The sequence below is a fragment of the Ptychodera flava genome, chromosome 8, assembly GCF_041260155.1.
Source record: "Ptychodera flava strain L36383 chromosome 8, AS_Pfla_20210202, whole genome shotgun sequence".
Taxonomy (NCBI): domain Eukaryota; kingdom Metazoa; phylum Hemichordata; class Enteropneusta; family Ptychoderidae; genus Ptychodera; species Ptychodera flava.
Genome location: NC_091935.1, coordinates 39,642,810 through 39,669,888, shown reverse-complemented (window position 1 = coordinate 39,669,888; position 27,079 = coordinate 39,642,810). Strand labels below are relative to the sequence as shown.

The following is a 27,079-nucleotide window of genomic DNA, read 5'->3' as shown; positions in this document are numbered from 1 at the left end:
CGTACAAACCAATCCGGAATTTGGCAGCTTACGCCAGGTTTTCCCAGCGATTGAACGCGTCACGTTTGAGTCTGCGCAGTAGTGAGTTAGTTTCTGCCGGATTCACCGAGTCTGTGATTCCGGGTGAAACTCCGCTGTATAGCGTTCACTCTATTCATCGCGTACACCCTACTCATCGCGTTCACTCACGCGCGCGTTTCACATGAAAGCAGAATACAAATCATTGCGTTCACTCCACTCAAACATTCACAAATCACAGACTTGAACCAAGTCTAGGTTCTCATCATTATTTGTGCATGCAGCCAAAACAGTGGAGCCGATTAATAGCGACGTAAGGTCAGGTCACCGTCTTCGAAAAGTTATATTTGTACTTGTCAAAATTATTTATCAAAGTATTGGTAGTGTTCAGTCGTCGCACCCAGTAACGGCTAAGAGATCATAAATTGTTCCCCGGCAAATATTAAAGTTGATATCAAAAGGTTATCCGGACTGTGATGAATTATGACAGGTTGCGTCAATAAAATACCTCGGTTGATAGAACTCAATACATTCCATTATTCCGTTTGGAGAATCGTCATTTGATCAAACGTTCGGATTGATCCAAGGTCCCAGGTAGAAAGAAACAGGGTAACGCAACTGGATCATTCTGACCAGAGGTGAAACTACCTTATCCTGAGGTATATATATAAATTATAGCATGGTATACCGTACCGCTCACCGGTTTTTCGGGAACATATATTTACTCCTCACCTGACCAGTTCGCGCTATTGTCAGTCCGTAGAAAAACTTTCATTGTCCCTCCCGTTATGACAGTGCCATCCACATGATCATTGCCTGCTAGAATTTTGGTTAAATATTTTTTCTGTTCAACAACATTATAAACAGCAAAAATGAATTTTCTAACACTGTCTGAACTTGCAAGTAGACCATAAAACCGAATTGTATTCGCCACAGGGACTTGAAGATTCGCCCCGCATGCAAAGAAATATCTTACTGTTTGCTTAGGGCATGGAGAACACATTTGCTCTTTTACATTTCCCTTTGCAGTCGACTTGATCTGTAGAGTGACAAATCAATTGCCATGAATGATGGATAACAGGCCAAGAATATCAAAAATATTTTGGACAACGATTCACCAGCATCAGGGCAATGAAGTAGTAATTCATCGATGATCGAGAAACAGACTGCGTTTATACGTGTTTGTTGCAAATTTTGACAGCTTGTTCTGCACTCGTTTCAATGGATCAGTCATTGGGATGCAGTTCAACATATGTTCATTCTGAATGCAATATCACAATTTGTTTTGAAAAGTAAAATACAAGATGCTTCTACCAGAGTATGATTATGAATCAAAATCATGGTCTATCTGTTCTGATTTTCTTAATTGATAGTGCAAGAGTGTGAAATTATTGACATACAGTTGATATACAGTAGGCCTACATGATTTCGGAGACTTTGCATGGTGATTAAAAAAAATAGGCTCACTTATAATAGGATATCACTATTACAGAAGGGAATAGATACTGTTATATTCCGCTGAATCATTTTTATTACCTGCAAATCTGTTATTCTTTCACTCACACATACACAGGGTCATTCTCAGCCGCAGAAATTTTACCGTATTCATATCGCGGCGTGGTTAATGACACTGCACACGGGTACGTCGCTATGGCTCCGTGACAGCCGTGAATATGAGCGCGGGCTGGAATATTCCTGTTTGCGAGCTACCTCGGCCAGTCGTCTGCTGTCCTGGTCTCAGAAGCGTTAGATATTGAAGGATGTGCTCTCATGAACATGGGACCTGACGGTGTGCGTTAACAAAAAATGGGGACATAAACAATATGAACGTCCACAAAGGGTAGATGTTCTGTTGAAAAGCTTATACCAAAAACTGAAGAGAGCGAAAACCTTGGCACAAACTCTGTTTGTAGACTGTGATTAAAATGACACTATACAAGGGTAACTTGTATTTGCTCTCCAATAAATATCCTATATTTTTTAAACAACTAAACTTGTTGTAAGTTGTGTACAAGCAAGTCCAGGATGGAACAAGTTAGACTAAATTTGAATTGGTGTAAAATGTTTCCCCCGTACGTGTACAAAGCCCACACAGGCCTGCAAAACATATCTTAGACCAAGAGACCATTGACCTTTGACATTTTATCATGAACTCGTTCGGCAGGTTTATATTTTTCATATTTTCGTTGTTCTTATTCGCACTCTAGTTTATATACAAGCCTAAATGGTGTTCGCTTTCAAGAAAAGTACTGTTCCTATGACATTGATTAAGTTGCAATGAGATTACGTATCACAAAGGTCAACTTGCCGATGCATTATGATCTTGGCAATGCGTGACATCTACTATGATTTATGTCACAGGCAAGTGCAAGTTCAATTCTGTGAACTCTCTGAGTTTGAAGACTAAAAGATTATTCTGCGTTGCTTTCTCATCGGACTGGGAGCTGAAACTGTCTGAGTTGGTGGAACCATGTTTACCATAAAGGTGTCGCCATAAATCGTAGCACTGCTGTGCAATGTTGGTACGAAGAGCACGTAAGCGAGGTTGTCTCTCTGTGAGCGATGACAGATATTGATGGTGTGGAATCACTCAGAATATCCGACATGTGCTGCTGCTGCTCCAATGACCCTGAGTGCTGTTGTGTAGTGATTGAAACTTTGGATATTTTGTGTCTCGACAGTTGTGTCATGAAATTTTGCAGTCTTTCTGACGCTTTGATTTACATTTTTGCCAGTGATTCCCGCTTTCTCCGCCTTTTTCTTCAAGATAGCAGCCGGTTTGTTTTGTCCCATCAGATGTTTCTGTGTGATACCTGACTCTTGGGGAGGCAGTTTATTGACAGATACAACGAACCTGAGTCACTACATATCTCCACCGGTCGATAATCCATACTTTGTATATTGTGACGCGGACGGGAAAAGTGTCCGGACTTGTTGGCGTTACAAAGATGTTGGGACTGAATTGTCGGATCGCCCAAGTCTGTTCATGTCGTGTTTTAGTTTCGCGTTCGTTAAAGTTTAGATGTTCAGATCCATTCGGTATTGCTTTGAGTGGGTTGTCATCCCATGCTAGTTGACGAGATCCCTGTCCACCTCGAAAGCCATCACATCTCCTTTTTAGGCTTGTTTTCCATACTTATACTTTCTTCACTTAAGATCGTTTTCGGCACGACTTTTCGCGATTGTTTAAACTTGTCATACCTTATTATTGATTGTCCGTAGTTATTTTCGACCACCTTTATATAATGAAACCATGTTTATAGTATACAACAATATAAAACAAAATATGAACGGATACGGTGGTTATTTTGATGGAAATCGCCATCTTGGAAGCATTTCCGGCGCGCACAAACTAAAGGCGTTTACCTTCACATGTCAGGCCTGACAATTTACGATAAACGTCATAAGTGTGAAAGCTATTTTCCATATCATATGACAAGTACATTTATCATATACCCACACCTATATCGTTCTATCCTCATGACGTTTACCCTTAAGGTAGAACGCGCCTTGGGGACGGCTATATGGACTCTCAAATATATACAATTCTTTTCTGATCTATAACTTGTGGGGACTCATTTAAAAGCTTATGGACAAAGAAAAATTCTCACCGTCTTGGTTTTTCGAAAATCCAAAATTTAATTTTCCCCATAAAGGTTAACACGGGAATCGCAGCCATTTTGATTTTTTAAATATAGCAAAGTATTGGGCAATTTATTTCATTAGATCCAAACTTTGAAAGGTGACATCGATTTGTATTGTTGATTTGGTAAGAGAATGATTGAAAATTTCATTCAGCAAAGGTTGAGTGAAAGTTTAAGTCTTTCACTTTCGAGTCGCATACTACCTTAAATATCAGCCATTATATTTTACGGTATACGTCGACATATGCACGATAAAGGTCACCAGTTTTAGAGTTTCCCTGAATTACATTTTCGACTTGAAATTAAACAAAAGTACACAAGCCAAATGACTGCCGCTTTCCTCTGATGATGCGATATCGCGATTATTCCCATGAAACTGTTTGAAAAACTGAAAATGTTGGACATAGAATTACCCATGTACCATTGGTTACTTGATGTTCTGCTTAACAGGCCCCAAATTGTAAAACTTGGTGATAAATTATGCAATTCTATAGTCCTCAATACTGGCGCGCCCCTGTAACCTCCATAAATGTAATAATCTCCACAAATGTAATATCAACAACAACTGTAATAAAATCAACCACAAATGTAATAAAACGGTCAACCATTAATATAACAACCCGCAACCACAAATGTAATAAACAAATTAACCATAAATGGAATAAAACTCAACCATAAATGTAACAAACTTGAACATGCATATGTGATCATTTGTTTATCAATGCCCTGAGTAAATAACTTTAAGACTAGTGTAATGTTATTGCATACTTTCCTGAAACTAGGTTTCCTTTCCGAAACACAGAATAGAATACTTTGAGAACACTATCAGAAAACGGCGAGGTACCGATCAAACCTTCAGATAAAGGAAGTGGAACAGCAGTTCTAGACACTGATAATACATAATGAGGAAGCGTCAAAATAACTAGTCAACCAGTGATACCACACAAAGTTTATGACAGACGACTCAGAACAAATAACAGAGAAATATACAACCTTATGACAAAAACCTACGACACAAAACATGTTGACAAGAACACACATCCATATTTCAATCTAGGACACTACCTTGAACACAGAAGAACAAAATTAGACATCCTAACATCCCCAATGAAGTGGTACAACATAGGAATACAGACAATCAATTGATTAATCCACACAATTTATCCACTGAAGACAAATTTTAGGCGACTGATTGAGAAAGTACGGCCAAAACGGCGTTAAAGGATCGTAGTGTTATACAGTCTCCTCCACTCTGGAGTAGAGACTGCACTGACATTCATATTACTCCTGTGTCTCGCCATGGCTAATCAGTATCTGTACACAAAATAGGGAAACGTAAAATACACTTTCAAAATACACTAAACGCAACAATTAAGATATGAATAATGGGTGAAGTTGCTTTCCTTATTACATAGATAAATATTTAAGGGCTAATTCCTCGATTGCAACGACAAAATAGATTTATTACATTTATGGTTGACAAGTATAACATTTATAGGCGATTTTTTTTTTACATTTATGGTTACCATTTATTACAATTGTGGTTGGTGTATTTATTACATTTATGGTTGATTTTTGTTACTTTTATGGATGATATTACATTTATGGGTGCACTTTATTACAATTATGGTTGGTGTTATATTTATGGAGATTATTACATTTATGGAGGTTACACGCCCCAAGGGTGCGTTTTGTCACCTGTGCTGTTCTCTTTGTTACCAATGACAGCGTCTCCCATACAGAGTCAGTCAAGCTGATTAAGTTTGCTGACGACACTACTGTTAGCGGGTTAATTTCAAATGCCGATGAAACTGAGTACCGATCCGAGGTTGCACGGTTGGTTGATTGGAGTAAGCTTACAAATAATAATCTCAAGTTGAATATCGCAAAAACTAAAGAAATTATACCTGATTTTGGCAGGAAGAACCCCTTGTTAGAAACAATCAAATTGTAGAACAGGTTGATTTCTTCACTTTTCTTGGCTCAACTATCACAAATTCGTTAAGTTGGGACATGAACACAACTTCCATAGTGAAAAAAAGCACGACAAGGGATGATTTTTTTTATACAACTCAAGAAATTTGGACTGAGCCAGAAAGCTTTGACACACTTTTACAGAGCAGTTATCGAGAGTGTTCTTACACAATTACTGTTTGGTATGGTAACTTAACAAGATAAAAATATAGCATCGGTTGTAAGTTACCATTTCATCGCCCTGCTCGCAAATCAGACAAAATCATTGCTGATAAGACTAAGCCAGCTCACCGTACTGTCTTTTCCAGCTTCTTCAATCTGGGAGGCGCTTCATATATTTTAAATCAAGAACACACCGTTTTTATCCAAGGGCAGTTCAACTTTGTTGCTCTAGTAAACACCTATTGCCTGGTCTTGAGGGCTATAGCGACCGTCTATTACCCCGAGGGGCCGTGTGTTACCAGAAACACATCGCTATTCCCCGAGGCCGTAGGCCGAGGGGTATAGCGATGCGTTCTGGTAACGCACGGCCACGAGGGTAATAGACGGGCCCTATAGCCCAAATAAAGACCAGGCTATAGGTGTTTTATAAGACACCACATGCTCATGTTGTATTGTTATATAGTTTTTAATGTGTTTTGATATTTTGCACCGCAACAATCCATTGTGACAAGTTTACTGGGCGATGTTTCCACAGCGGTTTCAGTTGTACGTAGTACCACTTTCTTTCAAAAAATATTCTAAGCATACCTAGCGACATCCTTGGTTGCACTTCAATCTTTTCCGTCGATGAGCTGTTCAAGTTCCTACGCTGTTGGAATGTTGGAAAATGTTGGAAAACCTGTTTTAGAGAATGTGTCGTAACCTATTTCGGACGCACATCACGTTCTAGTCACCCGCCATTGAAGTTGCAAAGCTGCAGACGACACTGCGGTCACGTGACCGGCACTTTTCCAAATTTGGTCAGAACTATTTCCCTAGGGAAATAGCTTTTCAAAAAATGCCCTCTGACGTCACTTTTGTCGATCCGGTGGGGACTAGACGTATCTATTTACTCGTCACGTGACGTATTCTGGCCAATCGCGACAGGGAATGAGCATGTGGTGTGTTATAATAATTTTTAGTGTGATGTTTTAGTGTGAAGTTTACTGGGCATGACTCCGCAGTAGTTTTATTGGTTTTAATTTGTTTCTCTACTGTTTTGTTGCAATTTTGGTGTTTTTATTATATTGTGTGGTCAGGTGTATAGTGGGATTGTGTGCGTGTGTTTGTTTTACAACACCAAGTCACAATCCTTATCGATTAAATTTGGTAATAATAAAGTAATAATAATGTCAGCGACATAAATATGTGAAGGGCTTTGAGTACAAGGATATTTCGGGTAGCTAAAAACGGGAATGATATATTGAATCTTGTTATGTTATCGCGATGTTATTCCATTAAAGTTCTTATCATGTTATAGACCAGCTTTATCAAACATTCTACCGTTCGCACGGCGTGAGAACATGGCGTGACAGCGATATGTAATATCGACAAGTGTTGACATACAACTCTCATAATAAACAAACAAAATGGCTTCCGCTCTCCGCTCCCTACGACGATCGGGGGCGATCGAAATGTAGGAGAGATTTAAAGGTATAAAGTCACCTGTGATCTAAATATGCCCAAATATGGTCAAAGGGGCGTTCCTTGGTATTCAAAATGCCCATGTGAGGGCGCTGTTTTAAAAAAGCGGCTACCCGCTTAAAAGCTGTGATTGGTTAGATTTTCTCTTTCCATGGTAACTGTGGCGAAATTGGAACAGATGACAGTATACCTTTAAAGCAGCGAAGCTTTTTGATTGTTAAAGATGGTGATACCATATCGCACCATAAAATGTTCTTCCCGTGCGACTGTTTCTGAGTATCGGTATAGGACCGCATTCAAAAAAAGTGGTGAGGGGGCTGGAGGAATTCAGGGGGGATTCAAATATTTTTGGGGTAGTCGAGGGGGGACTTGAAAGTTTTACTCTGCCTAATTGGGGGCTGGATTGACTCCCAACATTTTGATGTCGTCCAACGGTTCTAATGTTAGTAATAATTAAACAAAATCTAGAACCGTTTTGTCACATTTTATGTCTTTAATCTTGAAAAAATCTAAAAATGTATGAATGCCATTAAATTTTCGTAAGACAAGTTGGCCTTGTAATGGGGCAGTAGCTACAACTGTTGATAATTTTTTTCAATATTTCTATGCAATATATCAAACACAGTTTCTTGGTGTCTCTCTACAGCATGCTGAAAAACAATATTCAGTTTGTCAACAAAGCCCGTTTGTTTAAATATTGGTGGTAATTGAATGGTACACTGTGTTGGCGAGCTGAATACTGGAAAGCTCAACATGCTGTAGGGAGTAGAACAAGAACGCAATTGTATACACTGAACAAAAATATTGTCAAAATTAAAAGTTAATACAACTACTGCCCTTCTACTACATACCGGCAGTAACAATGATACATGTAGCTCTGACTCTGATGTAGTTTATGAAGAGTTTCGGTCATAGGACACTCAATTGACAGTGAAACATACATCTACTTGTACACAAGATTCAGCCAGAGAGCAACACATAGAAGACTAGGGGACTAACAGTTACCATGGATTTTTGAATCCTGGCATATGAGAACAATCAAATATTAGAGAAAAAAGGGGGGTTACCATACTTGATCTTATACAAATGTACGATGAAAAGTCAGTTTTTCTAAAATCACTTTAAATCAATATATAAAACCATTCATTTAAAATTCATGCAGTGAATGAAATTTTCACATCCCATTGTACGATAACACATAAGTAAAACTTTGAACAGTAAAGACTCTAATTTAAATGGAAAAATGTGTGACTAAATGGAATCATTTATTTTTTATCAAATTTGCCATTATTAAACCCAAAATTTCTGAGATTAAAACATTAATTTGATGGAATATTTTAACCTTCTAGTATTGTTAATTTTGTAAAACATTTACATTTACAAGTGGCATCTAAGTTCTATATGTCTTGTACTTTTGAAAAAAAAATTCGGTTGGTCATTGTGCTCATTTTTTCACAATTAGGTAAAACGTAGCCAGGAGTACACAATTTCATACTCTCCCATGATTGTCATTATGTGTGCTTTTCAGCTAGCGCCATTGACCTGGCCAGAGTTGGATAAACTCAAGTCGGCTTAGACTGAGAAATCCAAAAAATCCACTGATGCATTTAAAAATAAATAAATTTTAGAGCTTGCCCTAGGTATATGGCTCTACAACCTGCTGATAAGAGGTAGTGTTGAACATTTGTGTGCAGAACTACACAATACATGTTTATTTTTACTCTGCGTGCATTCCTAATTAATATGCGGCTATATGGTAATTTGGGGCGACTTGAAAATTTTTGAGGGTATTGAGGGGGCATCTGCAAAACAATACGATTTCAATCGCGATTCCTTCAGCCCCCATCCCCTCACCATTTTTTTGAACGCAGCCTAGTTTCTCATAGTGTTCATTGATTGAGATATTGAGTATTTGTCGCGCACGGTGTTTACTTTAGGCCAGCGTACACGTCGTATGGTTATGAATGAAGCGAGTTTACACAAATATTCCCATATTTATGTGCAACACGGCATAATTTGATGAAGAAAAGACACAATTACTGTGGGAACAGGAGCTCATAAGGTAAACTCCGTCTGTTACCTCATGAGTTGTCAAAGAGATAATCCTCTGTATTGTTGATCAGTAGAAACACAGTCGGACCGTGGTAGAAATAACTATTATATATAAAGGGGACTAGGGTGGGTAATTAATAAATAACGAACTGCCATTTTGAATAAATAAACGGTGACAGTGTGCAAGGTTGTGTTGTAAAAATGTTATTTGTCATAGCTAATTAATAAATGAATGTATTGCTCACTAGCCCCTGTGATTTCACACATACGGAAGCGTTATCTGACAGGAAGAGGGCAGATCTATGATACTCTTCCTCTTTGTGTAATTTCATGGCACTTGGCTACTTGCTCTGTATATATTCATACATCATAGAAGTTCTATAATTAGTTAGGGAGCCTTCGAAGTGAAAAAAAATATTTCGATGAACCACTAAAAATGTTTTAAGGTATATTAGCTTACCACGACTATTCGATTGTTACCTTTCTAATGAGTCCAAACCTGTGGTCCATTTAATCGTATTACATCTCAATCACACACAGGTGCAAGATTAGATGTAACTTTTTACAATGGGAAAGCAACACCAAGTTTCAGTGGCAATGTTTTCATCGGTGGATACTCAGGTGGTGATGACACATCAACTGTGGGTACAAATTTCTCTTATGGCAGGATTCTAGACACAGGTACAGGATCAGAACTCCCTTCCGGGTATACGTATGAAAGCTTCATTGACCGTGCAAGAAGACTTCATTTGCCTACTGGCGCTGGCAGACCAGGTGTATACTACTGTGATGCCAATGCTAACACTGGAGAGACTGAGAGACTGCAGACAGTTTTGGTCGCAGAAGAAGGTAAATTGTGACTTTTTTCATGGTGTCACTATTCCTATGATTCTCCATGCCGACCACAATCTATGTTCCTCCTCCCTTACTTCATTTTCTTTTGTACTGAATCATTTTTATGGTACAAACCATGTAAGCAAACAAACATCCTCAGGTTCTCTTTTCGGTGAAATTGTTTTTATGGTTTTGTTTGTTTATATGTTTGTTTGTATGTTTATTTGTTTTCCAGTTTAAGAAATACTTCCTAGTTTTTCCCTAATGGAAACTGACTGGATATTACTACCTCTGTTATTGAATTCTGTAAGCAGTATCCTTCCTATGTCATTATCTTATCACTTTTGTCACTCTTCTTTTGTGTAAGTGTAGAGGGAGCCTTCGTTTTTAACAAGGAGGGTTATCTGTGGAATTAAAGGTATAAAAAAGCTCCGTCCTTTTTTTCGCAAATGTGACATTTAAATTCATCTAAAATCTCCCCTTCTAAATTGTTAATTGGATAGATTGATGCAATGATATTACAATGTGTAATTTGCTTGTCATCAGTCAAACAGGGTTTTGTGTTCAAAATACATGTTGTGTCACTGAAGCCTAATAAAATCAAATAAATACACAAACCAACTAGCTACAATTCCTATTCTTACATGGAAATTCATGCCACTTTGCCATGCGAAGAAAGGACAGAAAATTAATGTAACTGGTCTCGAAACATAACGGTAAATAGTAATTAATTTTTTGTCGCTGAAGAACAAGACTGAGGCTACTGAAAACAAAACGACCACACGGAATATGCTCTTCAGAACTCGCAAAAACGCAAACAGCAGATTGTTCTGTGTTTCTATTTCGAAACATTCAAACCAGCAAAATGAAAATAAACGATGTGTGGAGTAGTTTTGTCTGTATCACAACCAGCATAGTTACATGTCGAAACGTTTTTTTTGTTCACAAACCTTGTTCTATTTCCTTTATGTAAACATTTTGCTCAATTTTCTAGTAATTAAAACATATCACTCAAATGTAAAATTGGACCCGAATCCTTCAAGACGCGTTTTGTTATATTTGACCCTCCATGTCCAAGCTTACACTTTCTCATTGCCCCCCTTAACTGAAGGCTATCTGAGTGGGACATGTCGTTTCATTTCTGCCTACCTTAAACATCGCCTGTTCTTTTTGTCCATACCAATGTTTTGAAATCTGAGTTTCTGTGCAGATGCCATTTAAATCTGCCTGTTTTTAGGAGTCTGTTACTATGCTGTAAAGTCTGCTTTTTTCATTTTGTCTATTTTATTAACTTTATCCTTACAGTAATTAATATTGCTATTTCGCTTTCACTGTATCATCAAGTCAACGTTTTGAGTTCATTGATGTTGCGAGCAATGTCAACATTGCAAGGATATTGTAATTTGATTCTTTGTACAGCTGAAATAAAACCAGAAATTCAAACAAAGACAGTAAGTTGGGGAGATGATGTAACACTGACCATGACGACGACCATACCAGAACTATCGTTGAAATGGAGACACAACGGGATGCAGAAATCAGAATGGCATGGCCAGAGTAGCATTGTGATATCATTTGCAAAGCCCAGTGATGCAGGAATTTATGAATGTTACAGCAATGAAACACAACGAAGTCAAGGAAAACATGGATTTATGAGACTAATCGTGCGAGGTAAATTATCAATACTTATACAACATGATCGATTGTTTTCCTATATTTATTATTGAGTAGCATAGAAAACAATATAGTACTCACACGCTCTATTATAATGACCGCTACAGCCGATACAGGATAACTAAACAAGTGCGAAGTTTTTACAGCAAGCTCCAGCATGTTGTAGACAGCAAACATGACTACATATGATCTCAATTCTCATGGTATTTTTCTCTATTTGACGTCATCGTAGATGAGTGTTTCTCGCGGAGCCGTACAATTTCGAGCCGAAATCTGTGTTTTATTTGTCGGGATTACTTAAATTTAATGAGTTAAAGGGCCTATCACCTTGGAGATATGCAAATAATTACAGGGTGCTTTCATTCATAAATCTAATTAAGTTGAAAATTTAGTACACCGTATGTCATCTCAACCAATTAGACTTGCGGGTTCGGTCACGTGAACTTGTCAGTCGTTGTCTCGCAAGAGTCAGCCGTCAGTTGGCAAAAGGCTCCACCGCGCTAGCATCTGGCGGCCATAGTATTATAATCAGACTTATTTAGAATATTTTCATATATTATTTATTGAGGGATGGCAACCAGAAGATCGAAACAGTAGTTTTTAATTCTTGGAGTTGTCGTGGCTTTCAAAATATCACAAACTTGTAAAAACTATCTTGGCGACCCGAAACGTTTCGTTCAATGGCACCCACTGTGACCCAGACAACGTACACAATGGCTGTCGACACTGGTACCCGCTAGCGCGCTGGTTATAAACACGTCAATTCCGATCTAGGTCGTCAATGTTTACGTCTTACGGACTTTGATGTTTGCAGTGACACATATCTCGCCGGTAGATACCTCCCAATTTTGTCACTTGACGAAAAATATGTTCTGTTATTGGAGTCAACTTTTGATAATACATAGAGCAACAGCGCTGCTCTACAGAGTTCAGGCTCTACAGTATAGCATAGGCAAAAAAAAAATGTGCTGTCCCGATAACATGGTTTTAAAAAAATAGGGTAGGTAGGTCGGCAGGAATTTGTTTTTCCAAAATATTTATTAAATATTTATATTTAAATATGCATTTTTCAGGGGTTCAGGGCTCAAAAACACTGGCCACAACATTTCCAGAAAAATATATCATGCATATAAAAGGAATAAAAGCATAAAAGACATCCTTGTTCAAGCAAAAAATTAAATGCCAAGTTGCAAACGCATGATTTTACGGTATTTCCCTTCCTTTTTTTACTTCCTTGTTTACGTAGCTCTAAAAAGTTTAGGGTCGGCCGGTAAAAAGTAGAGTAGGTCGGGTTATCGGAACTGCACAATTTTTGTTCGGCCTCATAAACGGACATAGGCCGAAAAGTATACCGCTGCAATACTACCAAATACATAAATAAATTTTATTCTAAGTCTGGCGGTGGGTATTGGCGACAGGTGTATCCGATAAAGAGCTGACAATTTTCCGGACATAAAGAGCGTGAACGAGGATGTCAAAAGAGCGTGAATAAGGATGTCAGGCGGCAGCAGCAGGGTAACAGAAGTGTCCGGTAAAAGACTGACAATTTTCGGTACCACAAGCACGGGTATTTGAATGTCGGATGCCGGCGATTGGACGACAGGTGTGCAAATTAAAGGGGCGACAAATTTCCCGTACTTAAGGTTCTAAGACAAGAAATTTACCTTTTTAAGCTAATAATTCTCTAGTGGTTAATAAGCTCAGAACCCTGAAGTAAATTATACATTTTCGGAAAGCCTAGATGTAGATAACATTTTGGTTACCATAGTGCCACCATTGTTTACATAACAATAATGTGCATAACCTTTCAAAAAAAAAGGTTTACCTTATGTTTTGTTTCAATGCTTTGAGATATCAGGCTGAAATTTGTGTGAGTGCATGCTGTTCTAAGGATTTACCCCCGAAATTGCCGAGGAATAATAAGGCGGGCGGCGGGATTGGCGACAGGTGTATCCGGTAAAGAGCTGACAATTTTGCGGCCATAAAGAGCATGAATGAGAATGACAAGCAGCGGGAGCAGCGTAACAGAAGTGTCCGGTAAAAGACTGACAATCTTCGGTACCACAAGCACGGGTATTGGAATGTTGGATGGCGGCGATTGGACGACAGGTGTGCTAATTAAAGGGGCGACAAATTTCCCGTACTTAAAGTGCGACAATTGGAATTGCATTCAATGGGCTACCCGGGGACAGGTATATAGCGAAAGGGGTTGAAAATTCCCCGCACAAAAAGGGCGTAGATTGGCATCGCTGCCAACGGACAGCAGACCACGGGTGTGCCCGGAAAAGGGGTCGACATTTTCCGTAGCATGTGGATTGGAATGGTCTTCAGCGGGCCGTTGGCGAAAGCTTTCCGTATCTTAAGTCTGGGAATTTCAATGGTCAGGCCAAAAAATGTGCTGTTCCGATAACATGATTTTCAAAAACAGGGTAGGTAGGTTGGCGGGATTTTTTTTCCAAAAATATTTTTAATTTTAAATATGCATTTTTCAGGATTTCAGGGCGCTCAAACACTGGCCACAACATTTCCAGAAAAATATGTCATGCATATAAGTAGGGTGGCCAAAGTTAAGCTAAAATGTTGCGACATTATACGCAACTCACGCACACTGAAAGTGAAATTTGATTTTCGTGAAATTTTAAACGCCATTTTTTCTGAAAATAAGTAGCTCAGTTACTGAAAAAATAGATATTTCTAATTAAAATCGATGTATGAGGCAGGTTTCATTAAAAAACTGAAGAAAAAACGATAGAAAAATAGTGTTTTTTCCTCTCCAAAAATGCCACTTTGTACTGACCGGCCACAGCGCTCGAGCGGTCGCCGCTCATGGCACGCACTTCTGAATCCAGTCAATACCTATTTCGCAACGGAACTGCTTTCGGGCCCTGTGCGCGCTGTCATAGAACTGTGAAACTTGGCCAGGAAGTGGCAGACCATCCCATTTACATGTAGTGGTGAGTTTTTGTTATATTCTGGGAATTTTAGCCAGCAAACACGAGGTAAAGTGAGTACGGTGAATTCGGTGTAGATTTTTCCCATTTAGATACATATTTTTGCCATAAAACTTGTAGCATGCTCTTTTTAAACATCATTCCAACATTTCTGTGAAATATGACGAAAATCTGTCCACGAGCACAAGTACGAATCATAAAACAAAATCATGTTCATTCATAGACCTCAGTACAGTGTAACTCAAGATGGCGGCGGAAGGCAGTCACACTGACACACCATTGACAGCCTGCCTGAGGCTGAAGTTAGGGACAGCTATTTCTTACAATTTCATGGCTGAAAATGAACTGCATTAAAAGACAATTGGCAGTTTAAATTGATTTGTTAGAATTGAGTGTTATTAAATAACATTGTGACAAAATCTCATTGTATTGTGAGCTCTAGTTTTTAAGTTATGTGAATTCAAAATTCATAAAAACATAAAAATCCATCCATTTTTCGATGGTACGGTGCCGCCGCAATTTTGACTAAGTCAAACAAAATATTTTCAATTTTCAACACTCACAGTTTCATAATCCAAGACTGTGCATCAGTTAAATCTTGATTTTTCCGTAATATTTGGTAAATCTGTGCACAAGACACATAGTTTAATGATTCCATGTGAAGTAAATAAAAAATTATGGGTTGCCAAACTTGAAGGAATCGGCATTCATTGAAATAATTTTAAAATTTGCCGAAAATTGTCCGCGAAAAAATGGCATTTTTTTTGCTTTAAAACTTTATAACTTTTGATTGGATACAGCTATTTGCATAATTTTTTTTTATTTTTCTTCTTTTACCCCATTCTTGCTAAAAATCCATTTAAACTGTGTGTATAAACAAGAAAAAAAATGGCTTGGCCACCCTAATATAAGGAATAAAAACATAAAAGACATCCTCGTACAAGCAAAAATTTAATGCAAAGTAACCAACGCATGATTTTACGGGATTTTCTTTTTTCTATTTTTCTTACTTCCGTGTTTACTTAGCTCTAAAAAGTTTGGAGGTCGGCCGAAAACAAATTGGGTAGGTCGGGTTATGGTACAGCACTATTTTGTTTTGTTCGGCCTTGTGTCTTCGCTACAGCCCTACGTTGCAGGTTTGATTCCAATCGAGAATTTACGGAATTTTTTATGCGATAAAGGAAATTTATCGTTGTTCGTAGAATGACTTGATGTTCCATGTTGCTTTCCCGAAGATCATACGATAATTATTCATTCAGTTCACCTTGAACTTACGTTGAGGTGTAGCTTTGGGGTTATCGCCAGGTACGAAGTCCACCATTAGACGTGCGACTGTAGCCGCGCCGCGATATTCCTGAGTTATTAAATCCATCAACGGCACCCCTTTCGATATTTTGGAATAGGTAAAGCTTTAACGAGTCGAAATTTCGTTGGACATGGCTTCTATGTTTCCGTGTCTGAATTTGTAGCGTCATTTTTTCGTAAATATATCATTAGAGCACTGCATCGATCACCACAGATCGGTCTGTGTCGCTGCGTGTATATATTATGAGGTTATTATGAAAATACCGCAAAGGATGCACTCGGACATTGGCGTAGCGTATCGCCCGACGCGAAGCGGAGGGCGATGCGCGGCGCCAATGTCCGAGTGCATCCTTTGCGGTATTTTCGTAATAGCCTTATTATTATACCTCTTTCATTCCTGATCGGGGCATCAAAATGTCGGAGTATTGACCGTTTTTGTGCAATGTCAACAATTTTACTTCCGATTTTATCGCGCCAGTGTGGAACGCTACCTCGGACGCGCTTCTGCAAGTTTTGGAGAGTGTGCACTATACACATACGTATGTACGGCGCTTATCTGACAAAACGTGCTTATCTGACAAAACTCGTTTTAGCAAACCCTGGGGAGTCACTTTAGCCAGCGCACTTCATGCGCGCGGTACATGTCGTCGCTTCGTACGATGTTGTGTACACCGTAATACGAATTCTTCTATACGAAGGATTTTGTTTCTGTAAACTACTCTCAAATTGTTGACATGTAGTTTTTTTTATTACGGTTGTTCTTCCATCGGCCGGGCTCGCGCTCGCTCACTGGGCATGGAACTCGCCCTATTTGCTCGCTCACTGTACTGTACACTGTACTGTACGAGCCCATGGAGATAACTCCGTGTTGCAACATGTAGTTGCTTTTCTTATCATACACTTGCATGTTTATTGAATATAATTTATGTACTTTAATGGCAAAATTAGCGATCGAGGAAGGTGATGAAAAACAAAGACTAAAGTACTCTGCTTGCCATTGCCGCATTGTGATGTTAGTGGTTTTGATACTCCCGCCACCGTGAGAGCGCACGACCTCATGTGACCTCGTGCCCTCTCCTCTACCCCTTAAAGGCGCCCTTCTCAATCCCAGGTTCTCGCATTAGCGAATGTGTCAATAGCCCATTAACAGTTTGTCATTCTTTTGTTTTCCATTGAATATTTCATCGAGGAAATAATATTTATATTAGATAAATCTGATAATTGAGTGGGGGCTTTAACTATGTGTTGATCGATGTATACACAATGATTAATTGAGGTGCTCGGCGATTTTACGCAATCAATGAAATTTACTGTATTTTTTAACTATTTTATGGCTGTTTTGTGATGTTCATGGTTTTAGACTGCTTTAATTACGATTTCATTTGTGTGTTTTGACTGGCGAAGTATTGTGAGGGGAATTACTTTCCACAGGTGAGTAGGGCTACAACCAGTGATTAGTTATTTTTTGTCAGATAAGCACGTTTTGTCAGATAGGCGCCGTACACACGTACGTACAGAGCGCGCGCGAGACTTGTTCTGGCACTCGTCCAAGGTGTCCCTTGAAACCGTTCTACAGTGAACGCGCAGATACAGCCGCAGGGAATGGGGCGCCTTGAAACCGTACGTGTTCCGGAACGGGCGCGCGTTCCGTACGGCTTTTTTAGCGCACGCTAAATTCTATTGTTCTCGATGGTAGATGTATAATAAAAGCTTATATTAAGATCATTGTAATGTTTTAAGAGGGAGACGTGTATTGCATAAACTGTGTAACTCTTACATTCCAGAAAGCTCGCGTACAGTATTAAGGGAGCGTTCAGTTATTATGGCCGGGGGTGGGCCGGCAAATTCTTCCTGCGCATCAGTCAAAATAAGTGAACCCCCCTACCCATTGTACCAAAAACTTGATGCCCCCCCCTTTCAACATGACAAAAATTTCATGACCCCCCTCACATTGCTTGAGTAAAGATATGGAGCAATAGAATCCCCCCAAAAAAGAGCTTAGATTTTTTCAAATGACCTTCCTTACAAACTCAAAAGGTGTTAAAGCTCAGATTTCCACTTCTGACATGCTATAATTTTGAAATTACCCTTTAAAGGGGTTGGACAGAAATTACTGGAGGATCGCAATTTTTTTGCAAGCGTGTGTGTACAAAATTTTGATATTTGGATTTAATTAAAAATCAGCTGTTGATAATGTTAATTCACCATACATCGTATACATATATTTTCTCATACATGTATGAGAAATCTATGTAATACTTATTCAATGCAAAACTATATCTGTGCATTTATAGATATTTGATAATTTACATAAATGTACTTAAATGAAATATGGTTGTTACAACTGGCATGTGGACAAAAAGTTTGACCTTAGAATTTCACCAAAAATGTTCATCCACTATACATGGGAGTCTATGAGGAAAGTATGAATATTTTTTTTCCAATACAAAAATGGGTAAACCCATGTATTTATGTACTCTCGATTATTGATATCAATGTACTTGATTAGATTAGGGTGGTAACAAATGGATGTGTTCGCCAAAAATTGGATTTTGGAATTATACCAAAATGTAGATTCACTGTAAATAGGAGTCTATGAGGAAAATGAATAATTTTTTTCCAATACAAACTATCAAAATCTGTGTATTTATAGACATTTGATAATTCATTTTAAAGTACTTAGTTAGCCTAGGATGGTTAAAGGTTGATGTGTGTGCAAGAAATTGGATTTTGGAATTTCACCGAAATGTTGATTCACTATACATTGGAGTCTATGAGAAAACTAAGAATAATTTTTTTACAATGCTAAACTAAATTAATTTGTGCTTTTATAGGTGTTTGATAATTGATACAAATGTACTTGATTCAAATAGGGTATTTAAAGGTTCAGATGTGGACAACAATTATGTTATTGTAATTTCACCTAAAAGTATAATTTCACTTTTCATGGTACTAGTAGTCTCAGTACAGGTAACTGTTAAATAATTTCCCTGACAAAACTTGCTATATCTCTAATATGTAAGTAATAGGAATTGTTCATGGCCCTCAGTGCAGTGAGCTTGATTTACAATAAGACAAGCCTCAGAGTTGTCAAGTCAAGATGTTCATGTGACAGATAATTATACTTTTGTTCAGATTTACAGGTGAATAACTTCAGAGAATGAAATCATGCAACGAATCATTTTTATCTCCCAGAAAATTTCTGACCACTGAAACTGCTTTTTGACGGGACGGATACTTATGAAAATTAAGTGACCCCCCCCCCTCTGAGCTGTTTGAAAAATACATGACCCCCCCCTTGCAGTTTTCAAATTTGAGGTGACCCCCCCTGGATTTTGCCGGCCCACCCCCGGCCATAATAACTGAACGCTCCCTAAGTAGGATATTTTAGGAAAATCAGATATAGATAAAGAAGTCAACTGCTCGTAATGCACATCATTTTTGAAGAAAGTAGAATTATTGCAATGCAAAAAGGATGGGGCCATTCATATTTTGCATTTAGGTCAGTGTCGGCAGTTCAAGCGTATTGTACTTTCTTGTCTTAAACAAGAAAAGTGGCCTTTAGGCTGCGTTCACAAATAACGATTAGGGGGGGAACTGGAGGAATTGCGATTGAAATCTTATTTGTTTTTCAGACCCCCCCCCCTCAATACCCTAAAAAATTCAAATGCCCCCCTCTATATGATCAAAAATTTTCAAGTCCCCCCAACTATCACAATCCCACATATTTGAAAATCAAACATGGTGACCCCATATTTTTTCTTCAATATTTGATTATTCTCATATGACAGAATTCAAAGATCCCTGATAACTTTTCAAGTCTCCTGGTCTTCCATGTGTTGCTCTCTGGCCTGATATTTGTGTTCAACTATGTTTCACTGTCATGAGCGTCATTTGACCCAAACTATTTTTCAACTACCATGTACATCAGAGTCCTCGCCATCTCTGTCACTGCTCAGGTAGGCAGTGACAGTGACACTGCAGTAGCAAGGCAGTATCTGATAGTCCCACTGCCTGTAGGCAGTAGCTGTATTAACTGTGATAATTTTTGACAATATTTTTGTTCAGTTCATACAGCCGTGTTCTTGTTCTACTCCCTACAGCATGTTGAATTGTTCTATATTCAGCTTGCTATCACAGCCAGTGTATGTATACCACGCATTTGTATCACTGGCAACTGACTGTCAGTCTGGACTCTAATTAAATCATCATCTAATTCACATTTATATATACAGGCTTTGTCGACAAACTGAATATTGTCTGTTAATTTGAGCATGCTGTAGGGAGACGGCAAGAAACTGTAGTTTATATACTGCACAGAAATATTGCAAAAATCATCAACAGTTGCAGCTTCTACCCTGTTACTAGGCTCGAGTTTGTTTTCTTATGACAATTAAATCACACGTTTAGATTTTTTTTACATAAAGGTCATGAAATGTGACAAAATGGTTCTAGATTTTGTTAAATTATTACTAACATTACAACAATTGGATGACATAAAGATGGTATTCATTTTTCATTGAATTACCTACAAAAACTTGGAATTGGAAAATGTAACACATAAATGGGAACCAAAAAACTTTCAAGTCCCCCTCTACAGGCAGAGCAAAATTTTCAAGTCCCCCCTCTACTATACCCAAAATTTTCGAATCCCCCCTGAATTCCTCCAGCCCCCCAACCGTTTTTTTGTGAACGCAGCCTTATCCATCTATTGAAAGGGCGGTGGTCGTCGGAATGGCGCTCAAAGATCGCTAAGGACCCCTACGACCAATATAAACACTGTTCAGCTACGTTGGCGATTGATGAAAGTTTAAAATGTTGGTCTTAATGTACATCGTAAAATTTAAATGTTGCAGCTATTTTGACATGATGTATCTATACAGTGCATGAAATACATTGTTTGTAAACAAGAAAGTTGCACATGCGCAGTTCCGACGACCACCTCCCTTTAATTACCCTTCATCAATTTTTGGGTAAACAACTTCATGGTTGTAGTCATTTGGTTCACAGGCTCACATGAAGATAAGACTATGACCTGCACATGATGTTGAGATTCAAAATCATAACGAAAATAGTAGCGCATGCCAGCATTCATACAATATCCAAACCAGGAGTGGACAGTATGTTAGAAGCAAATGGAGCCAGTTTAAAAGCTGCTGAGTTTATTCATTAATTATGAAAAGAATCTAATCGAAATTTAACAACTTTAGCGTCACCATGACAAATGTTGTGTTCCTATGTTGTTCCTATGAGCCTTGTGAATACATTCATTCTTCGTGAACTGTTGACTTTGTGTCAAACGAAACAAATTGTGAATTGATTTGATACTTATTTATCAAAACGTTACGAAACGTTAAAGGCTTCTTGTCAGTTGAATGTCATTTGAGAATTTCATCGTCAACAAGGTTGAATCAGTACTAATGACTGACAGAACCTGTAGTGTGCGTTTCGATAGATACTACAGTTTCAATGCGGTAAGTATTCTGGCGCGGTAATTCGTTCATCATTTTCTTACACACTTTGCTTAACTACATCAGCACTTCAAGTTGAACGCCAAACAATTGATGTATAGCTTTCTTTATGTAGTCATATTGCTTTATCTGGCACGAGATTCATGATTAACTTTATAATTAATTTCATAAGCCAAAATGTATATGAAATATGCTTTATCAAAAACTTCTGAGGCAACACCTGATTGATTCACAATTAAAATACCACAGAGTTCATTGGAGTACAAATCAATTTCGCAGGTTGTCCTAATGGAAAATGGGGTTTACCGGGCTGTCTATTCTCCTGTCCAACGTGTTACAATGGAGGGATGTGTAACTCAGACACAGGGGAATGCGTCTGTCCACCCGGATTTCAGGGAACAAAGTGTCAAACCGGTAAGTAATCAGATATACCAAAACATTCTAGAGACAGGATATGCACTTCATGAGTGCCTCGAAACCTATTCGACATACGGGCAGCAATTCAATTAACGTAGTGATATTTTTCAATTTTAGGTTGTGGAAAAAATAGCTGGGGTATGATTTGTGATAGAGTATGTTCAAGTGGCAAGCCTGATGCATGTCGTTCAACAATGTACTGCCTAGCTGATCCCTATGGATGTTCATGCACTGCATCATATGGAGGAATCGACTGTGCAACGAGTAAGTAAGATATTGGGTGGTTGATTAATAGAATCTAACATCACCAAGGATGTGGGATCAGATTTCTGACACGAGTTGGGGATATTTTGTCTTAAACGAGCCGCAGGCTCAATGAGTGTCTCAGATTAAAACAAAATGCGTTAAATTTCACTAGAAACATTTAACTGTATCATTGACTAGATATTATTCCGCGTCACTCGATATAGTCCTATATTTCCCTCAGATCACACGCTGCAAGTGTTCATGTAGTCACTGCCGAAACTTCTGCTCCTGACGAGACATACATTAGGCGATATGTTCAAAATGGCCTATGTTTGGAAAATTCGACTGTCTTTTGTGAGTCTCTCTCCAACTACATACAATATAATCCACGCTGTCGTCATCTACTGCATGGTTTCCTGCTTAACGTTTAGTTTTAACCCGTCTGCTGCTCATTGCGTCATTGGATAATATTTCGTAGTTGGAGCCAAATGACATTTATTATCCAATCAGAGATCGTGTAATATATACCGCTTTCGTGTATGCACATTTATACACAGTGTGAGATGATTTCTGGGAGTGGGGGATCGATTTTCTAATCCCAGACATGTTCATTAATTGCCTGGGTTTCTCAAAGAAGAATTTTGAATTTTTCATGACACCAAAGTGATTTTAGCAAATAATGTTGCGCCTCTCTTAAGTTTGAAATAGATGGGTATGGTTTGTGGCAAAAGACGTTCAAGTGCTAATTCAGACGTGTACAAATGTACTTCATAGCTGATCTCTTTGGATGTTCATGCAATGCATTCCAGTACAACTAATACTGAGTGAATGATAGAGTGGTTGTGTTCAACTACCGATTCGGACATGTACGGCATGTATTGGTGTTCTAAGTCCCTTGATTCCAATCTCTCTTAATTCATTACATCCTTTAATTCTGATCTCGCAAAAAATGAAGAATTTAGTCGCCCCTCTGAATTTTCGGCGCTGCCAAGATAAGGGTAATAAATCAATAAATAATACCTCTCTCAACCACACCCGCGTTGCAAAATACATCCACGATAATAATGATCATCGAAAAACCATTCAGAAGTTATACAAAGGCTGTAGTGTATTTCATATTTCCGTGTCGAATTTGAATAGTGCACACAGTCTTTAAATGGTTTAAAAGTGGATCCCCTGAATCAAGTATCACAATACAAAAAGTCCAATAATGTTGTAGACGATGGCCTGCGGCTACAAAAAAGCGGCATTATAACACTGGCGTACTGGCCAGTATAACTTGTTCGGTGGTCATGTGATTGCACACCAGGTACATCGCTTTTTCTTTCACAGAATGGGAATGACTACGACATAATCACGAACTGCAGTAGCCTTCAGTGGAGAGATTCTCTTGTGTATTTTTCGTCAAGGGTGAAATATTTCCATAAATATGATAAACTCCAGACTGGCATTGGAACTAAATTGGGATAATTGGATTTTATAGTTTTCAAAGTTCTCAAAAGTTTTAGGTGCCTTATAGCTGAATGTTCCAATATTACAAATAACTAATTAATCAAGTGTGTAACTTAGAAAGAAAGGCAGATGAGCTTACATTTGCAGATTAAAACCGACATTACTTCAGCATCCATTTATCCCAAATTAGTTCCAATCGTGTTGTTAGCTAATTCTGGATCTTTCACCATAATTTATCAATAATTACTTTTTTCATCAGCGTATCAGTCACTCCAAAGCGTCGTATGGCAGCCTAAGACAGGTTTTCAATGGGGTTAGTAAACGAATATTACCTTCACGGGTTTTCCTAGCGACTGAACGCGTTAACTTTGAGTCTATGCAGTAGTGAGTTAGTTTCTGCCGGATTACCTATGATTTCTGGTGAACACCCCAAACATCTCCACCCCCCCCCCCCCCAATATTGCGTTCAACCCACTCATTGCGTTCGCCCCACCTACGCGATCTTCATGAAAACATAGCACAAATCATCGCTTTAACCCCGCTCAACTTTTCACAAATCAGACTTGAATCAAGTCTACCAATACGATAGCCGAGTACGCACGCTATGTATCCGCCGCGCCAACAATGAGTTAGCAATGGGCGCCGAATGTCCCTGCGACGACAATCGCCGCGTTAGATTCTGCTTTTACTTTTTGTTTTTTTGCTAAAACTACCCAGGAAAGACTTTTTAACGCCATGGCTTAATTTTTTCGTTTGCATCAATCCAAACTAACACCATATAACCGTCTTTTTTCTATTTACCATAATCGTTAATGTGGTTTGTGAAATTATTGCAGTTATACCACTGTCCGCCTCGTGCCCATTGTTCTAACCATGCTCTCTAATTTCCATAACCGAATATTTTATTATATACCACCTGGCTTTCTTTTGTTTAAAAAGTGTCCGATTTACAAGTTCTTTTGTTTAAAAGTGTCCGATTTACTAGTAAATCGGACAGTTCTTTTGTTAAAAACTGTCCGATTTACTAGTAAATCGGACACTTTTAAACAAAAGAACTTGTAAAATGGACACTTTTTAAACAAAAGAAAGTCACGTGGCGACGAGTAAAAAAACAAATGCGAGACATTATACCAGAAGAAATTTATTTCACCATTAAGTACAGAGTAAAGACACTTTAAAAGAATCACCGGACTGAATTAATTTTGCACGACTGTACATCTCAAAATCAATTACTGGTCACCGTGAAATAACGGCATTGATTGCAAATATCACTTCAGTGTTAAGGTTATTGTTATCACGATCATTCGAAGCTGAAATTTAAGACTTCAAAGTCAGTTATCAACACTGAATGTAGAGGTTTCAGTCGCCTTTGGTAAAGTTAAATCTAGCTACAGGCAAACACACACGCAGTACCACAGTCATTGTGGATCTACACGTTTTGTACTTGCAGTTTCTGTTGCGCCTTTCTCTGACGTGGCTGTGTAGCTTGGTCTTCCGATTGTGACCGTTAGCACTGGCGTGACAGGGGGACTTTTCTTTTCCATCTTTGGCTTTGGTAGTTGAAGTGCACCGGATACAGCTTTCATTTGTACTTCATCCGCCATATCGATATACGTAGAGCGACTCGGCAATTGCGTGTTCAAAGTTTTCGACCCAAATGAGCAAAGCGTGGCGCTAACGTCGATCTGCAAACACCTTTTCACTTCATTCAACCAACCAATCAATCAAACTTAATTCATACAATTCAAATCAAACCAGGTGCTCAACCACGTCATCGCACTACAATAGCAACACATGTCAACTTTGTTTTATCCAATCATGGGTTACTTTTTTTATACTTTCGTTCAACAAGGTGTCAAAACGCGTCAATGTTTTCTTGCCAAAGTTTCAACTTGCACTGCACTAAAATTACAAATAAAAACTTTCGGCGTGCAAACAGAGCTCTAAAACTCGGCAAATTCGTGGTATAACACGGTCAGCGAACTCGTAGGAGGCGGTTTACGGAATTTAACGGTACAGTTTGCCACAAAACTCCTCGGCCCTGCGGGCCTCGGAGTTTTACTGGCAAACTGTACCGTTAAATTCCGTAAACCGCCTCCTACTCGTCCGCTTACCTATAGTAATCTGTACACATTTATCGCTTTATCGATAGATTGTCAAAGTGGAATGTATGGCTCTGGATGCACACAGACATGTCATTGTATCGATGGTTGTGATAGAGCTACAGGTGAATGTAACAGCGGTGGTTGTGAGCAGGGATGGAGTGGATTCAAATGTCACAGTGAGTAACAAACTATGTTCAATATCCCAGTGAAAAGTATGGCTCTGGATGCACACACACATGTCATTGTGTCAAAGGTTGTGATAGAGCTACAGGTGAATTACAGTGGTGGTTGTTTGCAGGGATGGAGTAGCTTAAAAAGTCAAAGTGAGTACCAATGTACGAGACCCGATTATAAAATAATTAGTTTACACTTTCACATATTCTTTTCTTGTAATTGACCATTATTGTTACGGCTTGCGGGTCTGTCTTGTCGATTTAGTTTAAAACTCGTAAATTTATACTGCCTGTAATTTCGACTCTTGCGACCTGCATGTCGCAGCACTTCAAACATCAAATAGCTATAATCTTTACTGACAATGGACAGATGTAGCTGCATGATGGGTGTAACTCACAAATATAGTTTAGTCTAACATTTATTTACTGTTACTTAGTTAAAAATTTCTGCCCATTGCAAAAATTTTGGGTTCAAGAATGAAATTTTTGGACGAAAAGTAGGTTTTTAGCCCAGGATGACAACGACCTGTTAAGTACCTTCAAAGGTCACAAAACTAAAAAAATACAGGTACAAAAACTATTAGAGGCAGGAGGAAAAAAATTACTGGTACGAAAGAAATTACATCTTTGAAAAAAACTCCAGGTATCACAAACAAATTACATGTGAAAAAATAACAGGCATAAAAAAATCTACGAACGGAAAAATAACAGGTATGACAAAAATACGGGTATGAAAAAAATACAGGTAAGGAAGAAAATACAGGTTTGAAAAAATGACAAATGTGAAATGAAAACTACCAAGGTGGCCAACGTAAGCCACGATACTTTTTACACATTCGATCACAGTATCATTATGTTGATGTCTCAAGGCCTGCATGGAATTTTATGTCGCAGCATTGTTGGTCACATGGTAGTGTATATATCACAATTGCAATATTTTTTTAGTTCCAGATTCATGTATTGACGGTCTCTACGGTGAACTGTGTGTTTACAAATGTCACTGCAAAGACAATGCAGCATGTGATAAGACGACAGGAATCTGTTCAAATGGCGAGTGTGCTCCAGGATGGATCAATTTATCTGATGACTGTCAACAGGGTACATAGGCTTACCGGTTTTTTTTGTAGAGCATGTTAG

General features: G+C 38.5%; 1 protein-coding gene across 1 annotated transcript in view; it reads left to right on the top strand.

Moving 5' to 3' along the window:
• Window positions 1–27,079, top strand: part of LOC139139321 (angiopoietin-1 receptor-like) — a 109,361-nt gene that overhangs the window by 3,283 nt on the left and 78,999 nt on the right. Inside the window, exons 2-7 of the mRNA XM_070708199.1 lie at window positions 9,855–10,163; window positions 11,568–11,819; window positions 21,829–21,963; window positions 22,084–22,230; window positions 25,817–25,945; window positions 26,888–27,040. Of these exons, the coding sequence (XP_070564300.1) occupies window positions 9,855–10,163; window positions 11,568–11,819; window positions 21,829–21,963; window positions 22,084–22,230; window positions 25,817–25,945; window positions 26,888–27,040 (1,125 nt within the window). The remainder of the gene's footprint in view (window positions 1–9,854; window positions 10,164–11,567; window positions 11,820–21,828; window positions 21,964–22,083; window positions 22,231–25,816; window positions 25,946–26,887; window positions 27,041–27,079) is intronic.